Source organism: Coptis chinensis, chromosome 2 (assembly GCF_015680905.1).
Source record: "Coptis chinensis isolate HL-2020 chromosome 2, ASM1568090v1, whole genome shotgun sequence".
Classification (NCBI taxonomy): Eukaryota; Viridiplantae; Streptophyta; class Magnoliopsida; order Ranunculales; family Ranunculaceae; genus Coptis; species Coptis chinensis.
The window spans coordinates 21,862,412-21,883,870 of NC_141457.1; the positions used below are offsets into that span (position 1 = coordinate 21,862,412).

Genomic DNA, 21,459 nt, shown 5'->3' on the forward strand with positions numbered 1-21,459 from the left:
TCTTTTTGTTGTCGTTTTTGCTATTGTCATATCGATTACTAGTGATAGCTTGAGTGGGGAAGTTGACTTGGATCAATGGAGAGAGAAAACTGTGAGTGATAGAGATGATGCAGGTGTTAGGGCTCGTAGTGGAGATGAGGTGCCATCATCTTCCTCATTAGAGACGATGGTTGAGGAGGCGGTACCTAGGTCAGTAGATTGTATTACTGCTTTGAGGGAGGAGTTTGGCTGGGTGGACTCCGACTTGACTGTATACAACCTGGGTGGAGAGAGGAATGTGTTTGGCTTGGATTACATTCCTCGGGATGGGGGTGTTGTGGTTTGTTATGGTCAACTGCAGGCTGGGATGAGGTTGTCGTTCTCACAGCTTATTGTGGAAGTTTTGAACTTTTATGGAAAGGCCCCTTATCAGTTCGTAGGGAATAGTTTGAGGATTTTCTATGTGTTGGATTTGTTAAATGAGAGGGGTTATAACATCTGTTTATCAAATGTGCTAGAGCATTTCTCTGTGAAGAGGTCGTCTGTAATGAACTTTAGTTTGCAGGTGGTGAAGGGGAAATCTGCTGTGATTGTGGGGGCGAGTAAGAAAGATTGAGAGTGTAAGCCTTTACTGGTTGTGGGTAATTACAGTCTTTCTGACTGGGAGTTGGATAATCGTACTATAAAGTAGGATGGTAGGTCATTATTTTACAGGTCATAGTGTATGTACGGTAGTTGATATTTTGAACGTTCTGATCAGTTTATTTTGTTTTTGTAGAGGTTACTATTCGTGGGCGTACAAGGAGCAGGGTTATCGAAGATTTTGCTTGTTTGAGTTGGGAGGAGAAACGATCTATCTTAGGAGAGGTTGTGCATTACTTCAAAAAGCGCAAAGGTGAGAAGATCAACCGGAAGAAGGTTGAGCAAAAAAAGATGGCCCAAAAGCTAGTGTTTGATATCTCTGATTCTAGCTCGGATACTGAGATGGAGAGAGAGAACTAAAGGAGAGCACCTATTTCTGGAGTGAGAATTGCTAGAGGAGGCTTTAATAGCCATCCTGTGCCCTGACGAGCTGAGGTGGGTGAGGTTGATAGGGCTGGACGTGGAAGTGGGAGTGCTCGGGGAGGTGGTGATGCTCCCACTCCCTTTCGTAGGCCTCAGCTGAAGAGGCATTTTGAGGTGGTTGAGCCTGAGGGGGCGAAGAGGACTCGAACTGAGTCTGAGGAACGACCTACTTTGGTGAAAGGTCGTACCTCATCAGGTCGGGCTCATTTGAAAAGGATGAACCTGAAGGAGCTGGTGGCAAGAAGAAGGCTAGTGAGACTGAGCCAGCTGCCCAGAAGTGCAAGGGGTCGGGGAGTGCGGCCCCAGGTAACAAGGCTGGTGATTCTGACATTCTGGATAGAACGGTCACCTACTACGACCTAGTGAGTGGGTTGAGACGGCTGGTGAAGAACAAGGACTGTAGTTTCAAGTCTTCACTAGTTGCGAATGTGCTGCTGGAAAGTATTACCTTGAATGGAGATAGGCACCAGCTGGAGACTTGGAAAGACCTGGAGGCAAACCTGAAAGATATGGATCGCTCGCTGTGCTTTGTAAGTGTCCATCCTATCTTATTTTCGTTTTGTGCTTTGAGTTGTTGCTTTTTTTACTTATTTTGTTGGGTTGTCAAGTTCTTGCCATGTATAGGAAGCTAAGGGAGATTGCAACTATCTCTAACCTGTACAAGAAGGAGTTGGAGGTTGCCAAAGAAGCTTATGACAAGTTGCTGGCTGTGCAAGAGATTGAAAGGGCTGAAGTGGTGGGGCTGAGGGCTCAGGTCGGGGATCTGGTTAGGAAAGTGGCTTTGTTGCAGTCGTCTCTTGATGCTTCAAGGGTGGAGGTAGCGCATTGGGTTGCTGAGAGCAAACAATCATAGGCCGTTGTTGAGTGGGCTCAGAATGAATATAACGACCTGGTCAACTTGGTCGAGAGTGCTGATGTTTACATTCTGGTGGATGATTACATGGAGCTGGAACGTAAGTACAAAACCCTCAAAAGATCTGTTGAAAGTGGGGCTGTAACAATAACTGTTGAAAGTACTATTATAGATGCTAGTAGACGATCTGCTCAACCAACCGACCTGGGTGCTACTCATGCCTCAACCCTCATCGAGAATGTTACCACGAAGTCTTTGAATACGAGTGGTGATCCGCTAGCTAGCTGATTCAAAAAGAGGGTAAAGCCAACCTTATTTGGACCCCTTGAATGTGGAGAATCTTCCTTGTATCAAATGATCTTGTTCTTCTTGTAAGTTGTTTTGATGATGGACGAAATGTTTGAACAATTTTCTCTTTTGTTGTTGATACTGATACTTCTATTTTTTATGGGGATGCTGAGGTCATTTCCCCAGGATAACCTGGGGGCCTCTAGTGTCTAACCGAGATTGTATTAAGTGAAAATATTTAAATTACTTACTTGCTTTTGAATGAGATTATTTTTGAATTTTGCATGAATGTGATTGCTTTCATTGCTTTTTGATTTGTTATTTGACGACCTGTGCTGCATAGTAGTAGACTCGACGATCTGTTGAACTTTGTTAGATTGTCTGATGCTTGTAGGTTGTAAGTGTCTGTGTACGACCTGATAGATGTGCGTAGTTGGCACCTAGGTTTCCTTGTGTCCTTAGGTGTGTGTATTGATTGAGTGGTTCCTTTTGGGAGAACTTCTTATTGATTCCTGACTGATAATTAGCTTTTGAGTAGTAATTATAGTTGAGTCAAACTTAATCATTTCAAAGGCCTTAAGTTGACCTGTGGTTCTTTTGGGGGTACCTTGGATTGTATTTAATTGATAATTAGCTTTTGTGTGGCAATTACAGTTGAATCGTTCTTATTCATGGCGTTGGTGTTAAGTTGATTTGCAGTTTTTTTGAGGGACCGTGGATTGAATTTGACTGATAACTAACCACTGCGTGGTAATTATAGTTTAGTCGTGCTCAACTCTAGCGTTGGTGCTAGGTCGGCTATTTTGATACCCCGGATCGGGCAGTGAGTGCAAGATGCATGGTACTCATGTAATGCAATGATAACATATATACACGAAATGCTGATGAAATTTTATTTAATTGATTGATACATCTGGAGACATATTATTGGTAAAAACGCTTGAGTAGAGCTATATTCCAAGATTGGAGAAGTACATTACCGAGCTGAGTTTTGATCCAGTAAGCTTCATTTCCAATGACTTTGTGAACTACGTATGGGCCTTCCCAAGTTGGGCCAAGTTTGGCTGGTGCTAAGGTCTTTTTGAGGACTAGGTCTCTAGCTTGGAAAGAACTTGGGACGACCTTTTTGTTGTAAGATCGTTGGATTGTTTGGTGGTACCGAGCTAGGGATATTGCAGCTATTTCCCTTCACTCCTCTAGGAGGTCGACTTCTTTGACTAAGATGTAGTCATTTTCTCCTGATTCAACGATGTCTGAACGCATGGTTGTGATTGTAAGTTCTGATGGTATGCCTGCTTCTATTCCGAAGCAAAATGTGAAAGGAGACTCATTGGTACTGGCTCGAGCTGTTATTCTGTATGCCCATAAGATGTTCTTGAGTTGTTCTGGCCATTGGCTTTTCTTGCTCTCCAACTTCTTTTGGAGATTTTCTTTAATGGATTTGTTTGTGGCCTCTGCTTGGCCATTACTTTGTGCATATCTAGGTGTAGAAAATGTTTGAGTGATGCGCCAGCAAATTGGGTTTCGTTGTTCATGACGAGGGTGTGGGGTAGACCAAATCTTGTGATGATATTGGTCCATATGAAGTTGATAATGTGGACTTCCTTGACTTGAACGAGTGGTATTGCTTCAATCCATTTGGCGAAGTCATCTGTGGCTGTAAGGACGTATTTGATTCCTGTTTTCTTTTGTGGGATAAAAGGTCCCATGATATCTAGCCCCCACATAAGGAAAGGCCAGGGGTTGGCTATGTTGATCAACTCCCGTGCTGGACTTAGATGGTTGTGGCCAAATGTTTGACATTGGTGGCATTTGAGAACATACTTATTTGCCTCGATGTGCATGCCTAACCAATAATGCCCTTGGGCGATTGCTTTATGGGGCAGAGATCTTGCTCCTACATGGTTGCCACATTCATCTTTGTGAATCTCGTCGAAGATGAGTTGGCCTTCGCGTGAAGTTATGCACCTTAGGTGGGGTCTTCCTGTAGATTTACAGAACAATCATCTGTTGATCACGGTGTATCTGGGGGCTCAAAATTGTATGGCACGAGCATTCCTTGCCTCTGCTGGGAGCTCGCCATGTAAGATAAATTTTAGGAATGGACCTATCCACGATTGAGTGATCTCTTCTTCGGATGAGGGCTGGAAGTCCGTGAGGCTGTTGACGCTTTCTTGTTGGTAGGCGGGCCTCTCTAGGATGTCAATGTAGACAGTGTTGGGACATGCATCTTGGGTTTTCGAGGCTAAGAAAGTTAGGCTATCTACATGTCTGTTATCCTCTCGGGGAATGTGTTCCAAGGAGAATGTTGTGAACGAGCTGATGATATCATTGATGACATGGGCGTACTTGGCTAAGTTTGCTCCATTTGTCACATACTCTTTGGTGATCTGTTTGACGATTAGTTGTGAGTCACTGTAAGCTTTGAGCTTTTGGGCTTGTATTTGTTGTGCCATGCGAAGGCCTATAATTAATGTTTCATATTCCGTTTCATTGTTGGATGTTGCGAAATCGATCTTGATTGACTTTTGTAGTTGGGTTCCTTCTGGTGAAGTTAACACAGCCCCCAGTCCACTACCGATGTTGTTGCATGTTTTGTCTACGTAGAGGTATCATGTGTCTAGGGTGGTTGGTTGATGGAGTGAAGTAATGGGCTCAGGTTCCCAGTTGACATCTTCGACGGGGAAGTCAACAAAGAAGTCAGTAACGACCTGACCTTTGCAAGACGTCTGGGAACAAATTCGATGTGATGTTCTCCGAGTTCTTCAGCCCATTTGGCCATGCGGGCTATTTTGTTGTTAGAACTCAAAACCTGCTTGAAGGGTACATTTGTTATGACCTTGATGTTGTAAGCCTAGAAGTAAGGTCGAAACTTGCAAGCAAAGTATAACAAAGATAACATTGTTTTCTCAATTGTAGAGTAATGCTTTTCTAAATCTGCCGATGTCTTACTGGTGAAATAGATTGGTTTTTCTATTCCCTCACTTTCGCGAAAGTAACAGAGCTGATGGCAAAGTCGATAGTTACAAGGTAAAGCCCCAGTGTTTCTCCTTCATTTGGTTTGGACAGGACGGGCGGAGTTGATAGGTAAGCCTTCAGGTCGTTGAACGTTTTGTGGCATTCATCTGTCCATGTGAATGTTGTGCCTTTCTTGAGTATTTACAGGAACGGTGTGCACTTGTCAGATGCACATGAGATGAATCTGTTGAGGGCTGAAACCATGCCAGATAGCTTGTGAATTTGTTCTTTGGAAGTTGGTTATGGCATTTCAAGGAGAGATCGTATTTGTTCTGGGTTTGCTTCAATGCGTCTTTGTGAAACGAGGTATCCTAAGAATTTCCCTGAGGCTACCCCAAATACACATTTTGCTAGGTTGAGCTTCATCTTGTTTTGGCGTAATCTTTTAAAAGCTTATTGCATGTGAGAAATGTGATCACCAGCCTTTTCGCTTTTGACTACCATATCGTCTATGTAAATTTCCATAGTGTTGCCCAGCAAGTCTTTGAAAATCTTTGTGACAAGTCTTTGGTAGGTCATACCAGCGTTCTTTAAACCGAATGGTAAGACGTTGTAGTAGAACATTCCTTGTTCGGTTATGAATTGAGTGATGTTTTTTCCTGGTTTTTCTCTGCAAGTAGTATATGATTGTACCCACTATATGCGTCCATAAATGATAGAAGCTCATGTCCGCAAGTTTGATCTACCAGTATGTCAATCCTTGGTAGGGGAAGTTGTCCTTTAGACAATGCTTGTTGATGTTGGTGAAGTCTATGCAAAGTCGTATCTGGCCATTTTTCTTAAGAACGGCTACATTGTTAGCTAACCAAGTCGGGTACTCGACCTCTCTAATGAATCCAATATTTTTTAGTTTTTCTATCTCTTCATTTATGGCTTTTTGAAATTTGAGTGCTAGTTTCCTAGGTTGTTGTTTGATAGGCTTTATAGTTGGATCTATATTTAATTTGTAGCAAGCGACCTGAGGGTCGATTCTTGGCATATCGATATACGACCAAGCAAAAAACATCTTTATTGAGAGATATAAATTTGACAAGTTGCTCCTTGAGCTTGGGGTCTAAATCAGCCCCTACATAAACAAATTTTGGGTCATCATTTGTGCTCAAATTGACTTTTTCTCCCGGTTCGATTTGTGTTTGTTTCTCCTTGAGCTTGTCTGTTGCTGATGCTGGAGGGTGGAAGCTTGAGGACCTTGTGGCTTTGGGATTTCTTTTGTTTGGACAACCTAAGTTTTGGCCATGGTTGTTGCGCTGACTTAATTGCATTGATGAGCTTCTATTTGGTTGCTTCTAAGCTCCATGATACCTCGGGGCCCGGAGAACCTCAGGACTTGGTGTAAGGTTGATGGAACTGCTTGGATCTTGTTAATCCACCTACGTCCTAAGATGACAGTGTAGGACTACTTGACATCAATCACACTTAAGCGTGTTGAGGTATTGACCATGTCCTCTTTTTCTCCAATGGAGACTAGTAAGATGACGACTCCAATGGCATCTGTGCGATCTCCATTGAACTTGTAGAGTGGTGCATTTGACTCTATCATCACCGAGTCTCGCAGGTGTATATCCTTGTATGTTTGGTAGAAGAGGATGTCGCAGGAGCTGCCTGGATCGATTAGGACCCATTTGACTGTCTATCAATTGATCTTGACGTGCACTACCAGGGCATCATTGTGGGGTAGGCACACCTTGTCAAGATCTTCCTCGGTAAATGATATGGAGTTCGTAGATTGAGAGCTGGTAAGAGTGATTACTTCAGCTTTGTGGGAAAGGTGGTAGATTTATTGCAGTGCTCCTACACGTCTGTGCTTTTCCCGACATGAGGTTTCGTTGTTGGAGGTGTCTATAATCATGTGGATTACCTTTTCCTCATCATGATCGGAGGAGTATTGTCTCTTGTTGTGCCTCGACCGACTTGGAGATTTAGATCATCGAGCTGTTCTGCTTCTGCTCCTTCTGCGAGAAAGTCGTTCATGGCTCCGACTCCTACTTCTGTTGCGGTTGCCATTCAGCTTATGCCTGAGGTCACTTTCTAACAGAAACTCTTGCAGTTTTCCCTCTTCGACTAAGTATTGGAGGTAGTGTTTGAGACTCCAACATTCATCGGTGTCATGGTGGTGGAGTTTATGGAAGTGGCAGTATGGATGTCCTGGTATTGGTATCACCTTGTTGATGTTTGGCTTGAAGTAAGGTGTTGAAAATATCTTCTTCAGGATATGGCTTGCCATCCTGGAGAAGTTGGAGAATTTTCTTTTGGTGTATGAGGGCTTGTGGATGTTGTTGCCCTTGTTGTTGTTGCTTGAATACTGATTGCTTTCTTTAGGTCCCCACTTGTCGCTTACTGCGAGAATTTCTTTGCCTTTGCACTGGCCATCCATTCTTCGTACTTCATGTACTTGTCGACTCTGTGGTACAGGTCGTCTAGGCATTTTAGTTTATTGCGCATGAGAGACCCTGCTAGGTCGGAGTCGTCTAGGAGGGCGTTGGTGAATGCGGAAGTTGCAAAGCTGTCCTTGAGGCCTGGCTCCATTGATAGGAGTTCCTTCTTGAAACGTCCTAGAAAAGAGCAGATAGTTTCACCGTGTGCTTGCTTCAGCTGGAACAACGAATCTAGGTCGGCTTGTTTCTTCCTGTTGTGGGAGAATTTTATTGCGAATGTTTCGGCCAGCTTGTCGAAGTTGTTGATTGAATCGAGGATGTGGCGTGTAGAAACGATCCTAATGCTCCGATCCTTGTTTTTGTTTGGAAAGAGTTTGCACTTTAGGTAGTCATAGTCTGGAGTGCTGTAAAGTGCAAGGATCTGGCTGAAGCGAGCTATGTGTTGGCTTGGACATCAACTACCGTCGTACAACGGGAAATTTGATTGGATAAAATCTGTGGGAGGCTGCTTGTCCCTGACTTCGGCGGTGAATGGTGACGCCTTGTACGACTGTAGCATCTTTTGTACGATATGGGCTGCACTAGCCTTTTCGCTTGACTTCTCCAACCTCTAGGCGAAGTCTTCTAATCATTGATTGGTGGCTGTGGTGAGGGCAGTGACTGCATTGTTCTCAATTGCATCTAGAGCCACGTTGTTAGTGTTGGAGGTGGTTTGCTCACACATAGCTTGGTTCTCTTGTTGGAGCGTGGTGAATGACTTGTGGAGGAACTTGACTTGATCTACTAGAGCTTGTAGTTGTGCTTCCATGGTGGTTTTCTGATCAGCTTCGTGGACTTGAGAAAATAGTGTGTGTGTTTTTCTCAAGGAAACGAACTGGCAGACAGCACCAATGTAGAGGTGTGGATTTTTTGTCTACGGCTTGATGTTGAGTTTGGTAGGGAATGACTGCACTCTTTCTTTGGACAAGAGTTGCCTATGTATTAAGTTCTTTAGGTAAACTTGAATCAAACCTTACGTAGTTCATCTCTCTCTATTTATAGATGTTTAAGCTAACTTTCCTTATTTGCTCCAGGCTGTTGTCAAGTGTAGATCCATATTTTGTGCTATCTTAATGATTCGTCATTACTCCTGATGTTACAAAATAAATGTCTCCTTGATTGGTGCATTGACTGAGCTCCAGGATCACGGTAGATCGTTTGCTTCCATATATAACAGTATCTGATGTTTGGGACGACCTAAGTCTAGGTCGTTGTTACGTCTTAATGGCTTGGTACGAGCTGGTAATGTACGAGCTGTGAAGATATGACCTAGTATGTGGACACGTGTATTGTAGTGATATGAATGTAGAACGGAGCAAGGCCCAAAATATCACCGATATATCTCGGTAAATTGGTACACCGATATCGATATTTTTGACATATATCCACTGAATATTGAACCCTTTTTTCCAATATATATCAGAATTTCCGATATAAAACTTTATATCGCCGATATAATCGATATATCTGATATTTACGATATATATCGGTTGCCTTTTTGACCATTTTTTAATATAAATCTGATATTTTCAATATATTTCTGATATTTTCGATATTATATTTTTCGATATTTCTGATATTTTAAATAGTTTGGACTAGTTACCAAAAAAAATTGGACATATCCGATATATATCGGTTTTTTGGTACACTGATATATTCATCGATATCGATATCGATATTTTGGGCCTTGGAACGGAGGTTACTTACCCCCTCTAAAAAACCAAAATAATATTCTTCATTACAAAAGACAAGTTGTTTTATAAAAGAGAAAAGAGGAGATGCTCGTACCATGATCATGGACTTGTGACATATCTACAACAAGAATCTCCAGCACATTGTCAACAACTACTTAAACTGATATTATATGTATCCCGAGGAACGTAAATTTCTAATATACTGTTTAATTAAGCTTATTTAAGCTTGGTCACCAACTCCATCATTGTCTGTGCACAGTGCACACACTCATTTGGTTCAATGTACAAGTGACCTACATAACCATTATCAAAATTTGTTCATGGTGAACTGGTGGTAATATGAATATAGGTGTTAAATTTGGTAATTAATAGACAGCACAAAAATTTAAGACAAAAAAAATTAATGTGTGACAGTAGGGTCACTTTCACATTCAAATAGAAACCATTGGACGTTATCTACAGTATATATCCAATAACAGGGATATATCATTGTGCTCTCCACATCTCCACTAGACGTCTGTGAGCTCTTCAGCAGTAAGCATGACATCAGGTGACTTCACTTCTCCGGTGCTGTAACCTATTTGGGATTCCAAGCAAACTAGACCATAATACCCCTTCCAACTAATCAGAAAAACAAGAGTTACAACTTACAAGGCGGGTCCTATCAGTAAACATAAACAAAGATTGTACTTGTCTACCTTTTAAGATTTATGTTCAAACTTAAGGTTAATTATGAACTAAAAGAGTGTTGTATTTTGTAATTTGAATAACCTTGTAGGTGCTCTGCTACTAAAAAAAACATAAAAAGTGGGAAATTAAGCAAAACTTTGATGTCGAATCATACTGGTTACTAATATTTTCATCTTTTGGGAAGGAATTTGGAGGTAGAAAGACGTATCAATGCCGGCCTATAAACATCCTATTCTACTTCAAAACGATCTCCACTAAAACTCAAGTTTACACGACAAAATTTACAAGCAAACAAGCCCGACAGTTGATTCAATTGGACTTATTGATGCGTGCAACACAACCTTACAACCAATACATGTGAAAGATAGCGAAAAGACATAGGAAGTGTCTTTGAAAGTTCAAAGATAGTAGGCATACAATTTCTACTTGGATAGCCAAAATCTACCTCTCGAGTCAAAAATACAACCACCTCCATTTAACATGCCCCAACTAAACGCTGGGAAAAGTTTTGACAGCATTGATTTTTCACTTTTTTCCCATATAGAAGGCATGATAAATTGATAACCAACTAAGTTAAACTTGGTGATTCGATTCAACTAACAAAATTTAACATTTCGAACGAACCCAATTTGATCTTCTCTACAAGACTTTATATGCTTAGTTAAAAAAGAAAAAAAGATGCGTCAAAGAAGAGTTGGAGTCTCTTTTACGCCAAATGAGTCGTCCTATTCTCCCCTATACCGCTACTATAAAGAAGCTTAGCTTTTCCTAACCCAATTCCACACCCACATCATCTTTTCTTGCCTCTCTTTCCTCTTGTTCTTGTTCATCTCCTATTCTTCTTGTTCATCTCACTTATGTACACTTGTTTTTCATGAACTATAGGAACCACACTTGTATTCTTTGAATTTTCGGGGACGGGCTAGCGCGCGATAATTGTTGTTACAAAAATGGAGAAGCTCAATTTTGTTAGAAACGGAGTCATTAAATTGCCTCCCGGATTTCGGTTTCATCCAACAGATGAAGAACTTGTTGTCCAATATTTAAGACGTAAAGTATTCGCGTGTCCATTGCCCGCTTCCATCATTCCCGAGGTCGATATTTGCAAGTACGAACCATGGAATTTGCCAGGTCAGTCCCTTTGGCAATCTTTGTACTACACAAACTTTAATTTTCACAGTACAATTAAACTAAAATAATAGCATATCGAGGTAGATTGCCACTGCACTATAATGCTAACAGCTTTGTACTGAAAGTGATGCAGTTCATTGTATCCTTAAAAGAACTTTTTGAGCTAATTATGTTGAAATGTGGGGCTTTGTTTGTTCAGGTGATTCGGAGCAAGAGAGGTACTATTTCAGCACTAGGGAAGCCAAATACCGAAATGGGAATCGACCCAACAGAGCTACCAATTCTGGTTACTGGAAAGCAACTGGACTGGACAAAAAAATTCTAGCTTCTAAGAGCAACAACCAAGTAGTGGGGATGAAGAAAACTTTGGTTTTCTACAGAGGGAAACCTTCAAAAGCATCAAGAACTGACTGGATTATGCACGAATATCGCCTCGTTGATGCTGGAAATAGAGCCTGCATTTTACCCCAGAGAAAGAACTCAACCCAGGTGAGTTTTTTGTGCTGAGTACCTATTTCTCTAATATATAATGTACTTTCAGAATGAAACAGTACCAACGATTTCTGCAAAATTTAGTCTCATGTTACTGAACCTTCTACAGAATTCGATAAAGGAAATGGAGGACTGGGTTCTATGTCGCATTTTTCTGAAGAAAAGAAGCACTAGAGATGTCGAAGATAGGGTCCAATCGTATAACAAGAACGAAGTTCTTGATCTCACATTGGCAAGGCCTAGGTTCATTGATTTCATGATGCGAGACAAGATTACATCAAATCCTTCTCATTCTTCTTCCTCATCTTCGGCTTCGAGTGGGATCACAGAAATCTCTTCCACTGCATCCTATAATGATGATAACGGTAGCTCTAATAGTATTTCTTCATTTTCTTGTAGCAGAGAGCCATAAGAACTTTTAAAAATGAGCCCTGTATCAAAAATTGGGTTTTGGAATCCAATCAAAAGTGACCATCCAAGTTTTTTATTATTAACTCGTGTCCATCACTCTTTGCATATTTTGTCTCTAGTTATTTCTCAAACGCCTCGACATAAAACTTGACATCTACAACCTTAAGAATGACATTACTGTTTGTTTTTGCAATGTGAATTAAAACATTTTACTTCAAAAGAAGTAACTAGCTAACATATGCGAAAGCAGTGGCAAAGGCAGATGAATTTATAAGAAGATGCTCTGTAAGTGAGGAAAGGAAGAAAAACAAAGAGAAAAGGGGACATTTAAAGAAGGGCAAAGATGTCGAAGGAAAGAGAAGGGAAAGAGGGAGGAGAGGATATAAATCTATCTTTACTTTGTCGAAAAGATAGAACATGCGCAATTGCAAAGCAAAAAGAATAAAATCCATGCTAACAAGAATATCTGTATTCTTCAAATTAATTTCATAGGATCCAATGCTGTGGAAAGTTTTCTCAAGTGCTTCTTTTGTTTTAGGACATACTGAAATTTTCATTAGAACTGTGATATAAATCTAATTAATGACAACTCAAGTCGTAGTTTCTGTATCATATAGACCAGAGTCTAATGGCCTCTCAAACCATCAATTTGCCACAAAACCACCTTCAGCTATTCACAATATCTTGGTTTCAATGGCACTTTGTTTAACAACTGATATATACATTTCAAAACATAGAACCTTATTTGAAAGTACTAAGACTCTAAGAACTCCTACTGTGAGCAACAAGCGCAAAGTAGGATTTTAGATGAAAACCAGGGCTACAAGAGCATAATGCAAAACAAATAATTGTAGCAGCCAATAAAGAAAACTTCACGATTGTCAATATGGTTATATGGGTCCTCCACCTTCTATTAATGCATGGTTTCCTACGGAGTATCTTCTATCCATAGAGCAACATCGAATGATAATTAACCTATTCACTTCTCAAGTACAATTAAATGGATTTTCTTTTTTGGTAACGAGTACAATGCATTGGCCAAATATCATACTACCAAGTTATTTCACCAACAACATATCAAAGTGTTAATATTCCTCTATGGAACTTAAAGTTGGACGACAGATAAACAGAAAGATTCTCCTCATGATCACTTAATTACTTTGCAACATAATTAAGCTCAAGATGCTTACACAACGTTATATATATAGTCAAACAATTAAAAGGTTGCGTATAGTATCAATATCACAACATTAAGGAAAACAATTAGAGTATCACTGCACTTAACTCGACGTTCATTAAAAATTCCAAGGTAATAATAATCTGTGTACTTCATCGATATTTTAAGAGATACCATGAGGTTAAAAATACCAACCTAATAGACCGATCTTAATCAACCGATGAAATATGCCATGTCACAGTGAAGGAGTATGATCATCAAATGGTGGGTCAGAATCATCCCATATGAGTGCCATATGGAGGGACCAAAAGAACAGGACGGCTTCTACATAAAATTAATTATATGTAATTAGTGTACAATAATTAAGTTGATTGCATACTAAAGCTGGTAAAAAGCAAATGAGAAACAGAAAACAATTGCCGACCAGAGTTTCTTGTGACTGGTTTTAGAATCATCTATAAGGCTGTTGGAGTTCTTCACGTCACACCCTTTCTATATATATTTCACTCTCATAACCCTTCCATGTTCTAAGAAACAATATTATCAAATTGCCTGGATCAAGTTGAGAGAGAGATTGGATTGGTGACTTGGAGTTGGAGTTTCTTTTTTGTCAAATCTCGTGGGTTTGGCCGTCATTGTCGACCACAAACACTTCAATGGGACTTTTCTAGCTAACACCTGATCTATGCAACATGCAAGTCAATTACATAAACAAATACACTCAAGTGAAAGAAAATTACATACAAATGAATTAGAAAGAAAGAATAGTGCTTTAGTTATTGGTGGTGAGATTGTGACATTTAGAAGAAAGATAACCTAGCAGATGGGGAATGTGTGTTGACCTGTTCTCCTACTCCGACACTTTCTCAAATGCTGTCTTTGAAAAATTGTTCTGAAACGCTTTCTTAATAATCGTCTGACTAGGACATCTCCATTTCCTTTTTCCTTTGTTCAATGCAAGTTTTTACGCTACATGTTTGATTAACATATTTACATAGATAAATGATAAGAAGCAACTCATTCCAGACCATAATAACACCTACTGAACTTTCCGTAAATGGTCAACTTGCAAGACCATGTCTTCTCAAAGGTGGTATAGGTTCACCATGTAAACAATCAATACTAAGAGCAGAATATATGTCGTAACTGTAACAACGGTGAAAAAGCGATGTTTCTAATTAGCTTTTCATCTGTGAAAACGAAATGGGGAGTGGGAACAATTTAAAAGATTACATGGAAAAGTAGAAGATCTCATCGAATTCTATGGACATCGTAGACAAGGCTATCCTCCCCATCAACTTAATCGCCTCAGTGTCCTAATCAGTCTGTGTCAGTAATGTATTTTCAGATCAAGGCTCAAAGAGTTATCTGATTTTTTTCTCTTCCATGGCTCTCATTTTCTACTAGTATCTTGTCCTCTACCAAAATGGATGCAACATTACCAGCCTCAGAATATGTCCAACCATTACTGAAGTTTAGTTTTGAGAAGAAATCTACAAAACATAACCTACAAGTTGTGAAAAAAGGAGATTCTTTATTCAGTAACAACATAGATTGTCAACATTTCTGCGACATGAGCTGATTTATGAAAATGCAGATAGAAATCCCACTGCAAAAGCTGAAGAAAATGAACTCTTGCATATCTTAACTTCTACGAATGTATAACAGATGAGAGAAGTTATCATGATTTTATTTTTTTTTCAATGTCGTTATCAGTTTGTATTTTATCTTCATTTGAGGTCAGAGCTCACTCAACAATTCCTATACCCCTGGTTTTCGTGTTTCATATTCTAATCATGTTTCGTGGTCCTCTACCAAAATAGACTGCACCATCTCGCGACTCAGTAATAGTTCCTCCATACATAAATCGGAAGGAGCAACAATTCCAAATTATTCTCATCCATTCCCTATCTTAAATGTTTGGCTCCAAAGAAACCTATCCAAACAGTCCTCAAATATCTTTATGATTTCTAATTCATTCACAATAAGGATGCTGCCCAAAGGCTCGTATAATCATGTCTTCTGAAAAACTTCAATTTACTCGGCTAAAATCAATGTCTCTATCTCTTTAATAATCTCAAAGGTACTCAAAGTCTTAAACTTAAGCCCTCTTGCCTCATTCAAATCAAAGTCTCAGATGCTAACATACAATGGACCTTATACAACACTTCCTCTGCATCACTAAAAAATGCGTCCTGAGATGTAATGAAGAAAATCATGAATATATAAACACAAATAATTGCAAACAAAGATATATCATATATTGATCCAGAAATTAGGGAAATAAGGATATATCAAACATAAGCATAATATAGACATCACCAGATTACCAAAACGTTTTAGTTTTCTTGCTGAAAAGTTACTATCATTAAGGCTTCCAAGATTACTTGGTAAAGATACATATATCTCTAAATATCACAAGGCCGAAGCATCTTATCATGCTAAACCCATGATCAACAGCACTGCAACTTCTGAAACAGTAAAGACTTAATAGCAGTCATGAATTCAGTCTAACATGGACTACGACTATGGCGCTAAAGAGATTTCACTTTAATTAGAACTTGGAATCTTTGGAGTGCCGCCGTTTAGTTATCTTACTCATTCCATTTGCTAACTCTGGGAGATGACACTTTCCTTATCTGCCATTGTCACATCACCACTAGCTGTATCTTTCGGAGGAGGTGGCCCAGCCAAGGCCTTCAAGACTGCCTCGTTCTGAAAAAAGAAGAAACATAAGTTTTTCATAAGATCTCAATGAACTCACAAACTTCGACCCGATACATCTACTTTAAGCTCATACATATACCAAATCGTCAGAATATATCTAGTTTAAGCTCATACATATACCGAAGGTAACAATATAACACAAACTTTGCAATGACACTTAATGATGAACAAAAATAACCTGCAACAGAAATATGTGAACCGAGAATCTCAAAACAGTGAAAACACCCACTGTATAAACCACAGACGTCATCATAGTTTCGTGTCTTATCATATTGCGTATCAAAAAGTTCTGTTACTGAAATATACAATAAGTTCAAAATGTATGCTTTTTATTTTTATCGGTAAAATTCAATTCATTAATATGATAAAATTAGTGTTACAAGTAAAAAGGAGAGGGGTGGGCGTACCTGCCAAACACGGAGAAGTCTTTTTTTAGCGTTGGCTTTACGAGTGGTGGTGAGTTTGATTCGCTTCCAAAGGAGACCACCAGAGTCGTTCTTCTTCACTATCTCCATCACTCTACTTCCCCGAAATGCCCCTATTATTCCCATCATCATCTCCCTCTCGTCTGCGTTTCGGCTAATGTAAATTATTCCCAGAGCCAAAGGCATAGTACAAAAAATATCGCAATATATCTCTCTTTCGTGATATTTTACATTGGGCATATGCAAATATCGACAAATATCATACTGAATACTTAAAATATTAGACGTTGGTTCGACTCTGTTAAAGAATAGATTACATCATTTAATTCATTCTCAAATTTCCATCTCGTGATTTCAAATAGATGATTGCTCTGCATTGTTTTTTTTACCAGATCGCGATCTTTAGCAAGTGAAGTACAGTTCTCTAACCCCAAACTATTAACAACTAATATTAAAACAGACTATTTTTTTAGAAAAAAAGAAAAAGAAAAAATACAAAGTCTGCTAGAACTATATATGCGGGTGATAGCTTGTTTTCTAACACTAGGGCTGTGTTTGATAGGAGTTGTGACAAAGGCAAATTTTGTCACCATTTGTCATTGGCAAATTTGTCATGTGGCAATTGCAAATAATTTGTGACAGTTTAACTGTCACTGTTTGATAATACTATGACGAATTTCATTTGCTATGGTTTGCAACCATTTGTTGTTGTTTGATTGTCAAAATTTGTTGTGGCAAATATTTTTTTTTTCCCTTTTTTGGTTCTTTTAATATATTTAAAAATTATAGCTACTCTTATTTGTAAATGATTTCACCTATGTCACACTAAAAAAAAGTATAAAACACTTGCCACAAAAACAAAAAAAATAGCTTGTCTTTAACTTAAACAACTATTGTACCATTGTAACCATAAAATCAAAATTGGTAGTACTACTATCATCATAGACTTCAATGTCGGCTAAAAATGTTTAGCGAAAAAAAAAATCATAGACTTCAATGTTAAACTACATTCTTAAACCAGGAAGGTTGTCCAAAAGCCATTCCTTCCTAAAATCTTCATTCATAGTAACCGCAGCTAACCTACACACTTCCTCAGTCGGCATTCTACCTAATTAAATTAAATGGACAATCACCCATGAGACAAAATAAGTCAAAGCAAAAACATGGATTACTATAGCTTTTAACGTTGGAACCAGACAACAATACAATTTTCAGTTTCTGGATACGTCTTACAGTGCATAACCTTTTTTATCCTATTATCACCCAAATCATGTTCCTAAAGACACAATACAGTGAACCAATTTCAAGGATTGCTCCAACTTAATTAAAAATTAATGGAGGGTAACAAATTAAATTGAAAACTACTACAGTGGTATTGTCAAGCGAATCCATTTGAACATATAGCATTTTGCAAAAACTTTATTTGCTCAGAAAACACAATTAAGCAATACCATTCTAATAACGTTGGATTAAAAATTAAAAAACCACATTCACATTCTCATAATTCTCAAGCCATCAGACTAAAAGATTTTAATTGTGTTTGTCTCCATATTTTTGAAAGACACTCTAGACTAATCAGCTATGACAGAACAGGGACCCTCTAAGAAAACTAAAAATGGAATGCAGTCTACAAAACACAAACAACCATGGAAAGCAAGTACCAGCAAATTCCAAAACCCCCATCATTCAAAACTGCAAAAGATGATATTTTTACAACAAAATAAAAGAAAACCCCTAACCTTAACATAAAGGAGTTAGATGATGAAAAATAAAAAATACATATACAGAAGAGAGAGAGGAAGAAGACATACCTGGTTGAGACTAGGAGGAAGAAGCCTCTCTAAAGTGGGTTTTCAAGAATGTGTTTTTTTAATTCTCGTTTTTGTTTGGACTTTGGAGAGATGATGAATTGGGCTTTATTTTGTTGGTGACAAATCCACTTCTTTGTCACAGCAAAATTTAGATAGCTCCCCAAAACTTAAATTTTGCCGTCAAAATGGCAAATCACAACTTGTGGCAAATCCAAATAATATTTGTCATGCTAAAAGAAACACACATCAAATAGTGGCAAATAAATGAATAGTGCCATTTATTTGCATTTGTCATGGCAAATACTAGGATTGATATTAAGAAACTTGTATGCAAAAAATATGTTGTAGAAGTATAGGATAAAGTCATGTGGGCATCTTGGAGTCCTCCTAAATTAACACATAGCCATGCAGTCCCTCCATGTTGAGGTAATAACTACATGCCAGACAGATCGACATAACTTGTATAGTTGCATCCATAGTACAAAATATCACGATAAATATCGAGATTTCATAGATGGGTATAGAAATATTGCGATATTAATTTGGATAAATACCAGTATAAGTATCGACGATATTTGTTGATATATCGCGATATTTGGACGATATAACAGGTTTTTGTTTTAATCACGATATTTTCGGAGATAATTGGTGCCAGTGGCGATTCGATTGGAAAGAAAGTGGAGAATTATTCCAAACTGACGAACAAACTCAAAAAAGGCTACTCCTACCCTCTCCCACGCGAGCTTGCTATCCCATGAATTTTGATGGCTAGAAAAGCTCCTTCTTCTCCACTCTCGCACTCCTCTCAAACTCAAACTCTGTCAAAAGTGAGCACAAATCGGGTTTCACTGTCGAAGGCACAAACGGTCTAAGAGGCAAGCATTCATGTTAGATTGTTTTTTTAATTACCTCAGTTGTGTTCTCCAACTTGATTAATATCCTTATCTATTTCTTTATTTTTTTCTTTCCTTTTCCAGATTCGAGGACAGTGATGGCTTTGCTTAGTGAGTGATTTACTTTTCCCATTCAAATGACACTTATTAGCTAAACCTGACTAAATGACACAAGTTCTATAGGAAGTCTTAGTGGTTGTTTGTTTTTTCACTTTTAAGCATTCAGTGCCACTGAAAACTTAGTTTTCAGCATTCAGCACAAAGTTAGTTGTTTGATTTTTTCGGACTCTTGAGCATTCAAAGGTGCAAAACCGAATTTAGCATTCCGCATTTAAATCCTTGCTGAATGCTGAAAAGAGAGAAGCTCATGTTGGGTTTCCACCCCTACCCTTCTAAACCCTTCCACAACTTATCTTCTCCACTTTTGTTGATGCCCTCTCTGTATGTTAGCTTTGTTTCTTTAACTTTTAATTAATGATCTTTCATCCATTCTTCATATTTTTTGTGTATGGTTTGTGTATCTATATATTTTTTTAACATATCTATTTGTTGGAATTGATTAGTTAAATTCACTGTAATTTTGTATATGTGGACTATTGGAAACCAGGTAATATTATGAGTAGCTTAATCATTCCCAGGTGTAGTAAATCAAAGTATAGTAAACTGAGGGAGCCTACCAGGGGTCTTGTGGATGGTATGTACTTTCGAATGATGGAGCTCATGACCTCTAACTACGATAACTCCATAGAACTAATGCATAGCTTGGCATACCGGAAATAATATTCCAAAGCTTTCATATGTTCTCCGCTACTTGTGTGGATAAGACCTATGTTATAGAGTATATAGATCATAGGGATCAATTTCTAATCTCGTAGCTTCATAATAATTTTGTAAAGCTTCTGCATAATTTCCTTCGGATTGGGCTAACATCCGTTACGGTCGTTCATTCTATTCAAAGAATCCCCATTCTAGAACCGTACATGAGATTTTCACCTCACATGTGTCCTCCTTTCTGTGCATAATGATAATAATCCATGAAATCAAAGGAATTAAAATAAAATATTCTCATTATAAACTGAGTGGGGCTAGCGTTTTTACAATAAATATCTAGCCAACCCTCCTGCAAGAGGTTTTTTCTTAACACCAATCTCGTTGGTGCTAGATAGAAAAAGGGGTAACTCGATCGAGCAATTTCTTTGTCCTCAACGCCCCTTATTTCCAGGAATTAGTCACTTCAACGGTCTTCGATGGTTATACGGGCGTTAGTCGCTAGTCTTACGTCAAAGTAAATTATATAGATCGAGAAAATCTGATATCGGATTAAATTGAATGAGCCAACAATATGCTCAAATTGATTTTAATGAGTAAGATTCTTTTTATTTTATATGAATCAAATATCTTTTCGGGCGATTGAACCCAACAACAATACGTTTTCTTGGGTAAATTTTCATAAGAAAATTTTCCATGAGGAAATGAATAATTTCTCGAGAATTTCTAGATGGGTTGAGGTTTGGACTTTGAGTTCTACATGTGAGTAGTGTGAAGGTGTGGTGTATATATATGCGAAGTGTGGTATCTCTAGTTGGAACTAATAGAAGTGTATAACAATGATATAAGTGGAAATGATGTATATGTTGTTTACATTTTAATTCCTGTATATAATTTATAGTATTCTTTTGATTCGAGAATTGGTTACTTGACTTAACTGGCATTAGTCGAGATGGTTAAGTAGCTGGTTCTACGAATCAATATATATTTGAGTAGTTGGGTACTTGGGTTTACAAGGTATTAGGTTTTAATATATGTTATGGAAGTATATTATTTGATTTTCAGGTTATGACAGGTTTTAAATTTATAAAATGTTGAAAATACAAAGGAAATTCTGCCGAATTTTTTTTTAGAATGTGATGTTAAATGGTGGTTTTATATTTGAGTTATGTATATCATAAGATATTTTGTATTCTTGAAGTCATCTAGAAGAGGATTGTACCCATCTTTGGTCCTTGTCTTTGAGGGTAGAGCAAACTCTTCCATGAACTGATATGTACCAAGCTACATCCAAAGGGGTAGATGTGAACATATTATACTAATTGAGATGAAAATTTTACTGAAGCCTTAAAGCAATTGGCAGACAACAATTTAAAAAACTTTAGCAACTATACTATGTTCTCAGTGGTTGCTTGTTTTTCTATTTTGCTGCATAAGCACAGCTGAAAACTTAGTTGTTGCGCTCTAGGTACGTCGTGTTGTCTCAGTGGTTTGTTCTTCTCCCACTTTTGGTTGTTGTGCACTAGGTTTTTTTTTTTTTTTTTTTTGCAGCAAATATCAATTTTTTTAGTATTTTGAGTAAGAAAGTCGAGCATTTATTAGTAAGAATAATTCAAATAACCT

General features: G+C 38.3%; 1 protein-coding gene and 1 long non-coding RNA gene across 2 annotated transcripts; one reads left to right on the forward strand and one right to left on the reverse strand.

The window, feature by feature from the left end:
* Window positions 1-9,617: 9,617 nt before the first annotated feature.
* Window positions 9,618-14,190, reverse strand: LOC147515356 (uncharacterized). The gene is made up of 3 exons (XR_015210294.1): window positions 13,637-14,190; window positions 13,408-13,536; window positions 9,618-9,932 (listed from the first exon to the last, which is right to left on the reverse strand). It is a non-coding gene; the product is annotated as an uncharacterized LOC147515356 (long non-coding RNA).
* LOC147515357 (NAC domain-containing protein 83-like) lies at window positions 10,577-12,114 on the forward strand. Its single transcript, XM_086587053.1, has 3 exons — window positions 10,577-11,132; window positions 11,332-11,621; window positions 11,734-12,114. Exons 1-3 carry the CDS (start codon window positions 10,952-10,954, stop codon window positions 12,034-12,036), a joined length of 774 nt encoding a protein of 257 aa, XP_086443179.1. The 5' UTR covers window positions 10,577-10,951; the 3' UTR covers window positions 12,037-12,114.
* Window positions 14,191-21,459: the final 7,269 nt, after the last annotated feature.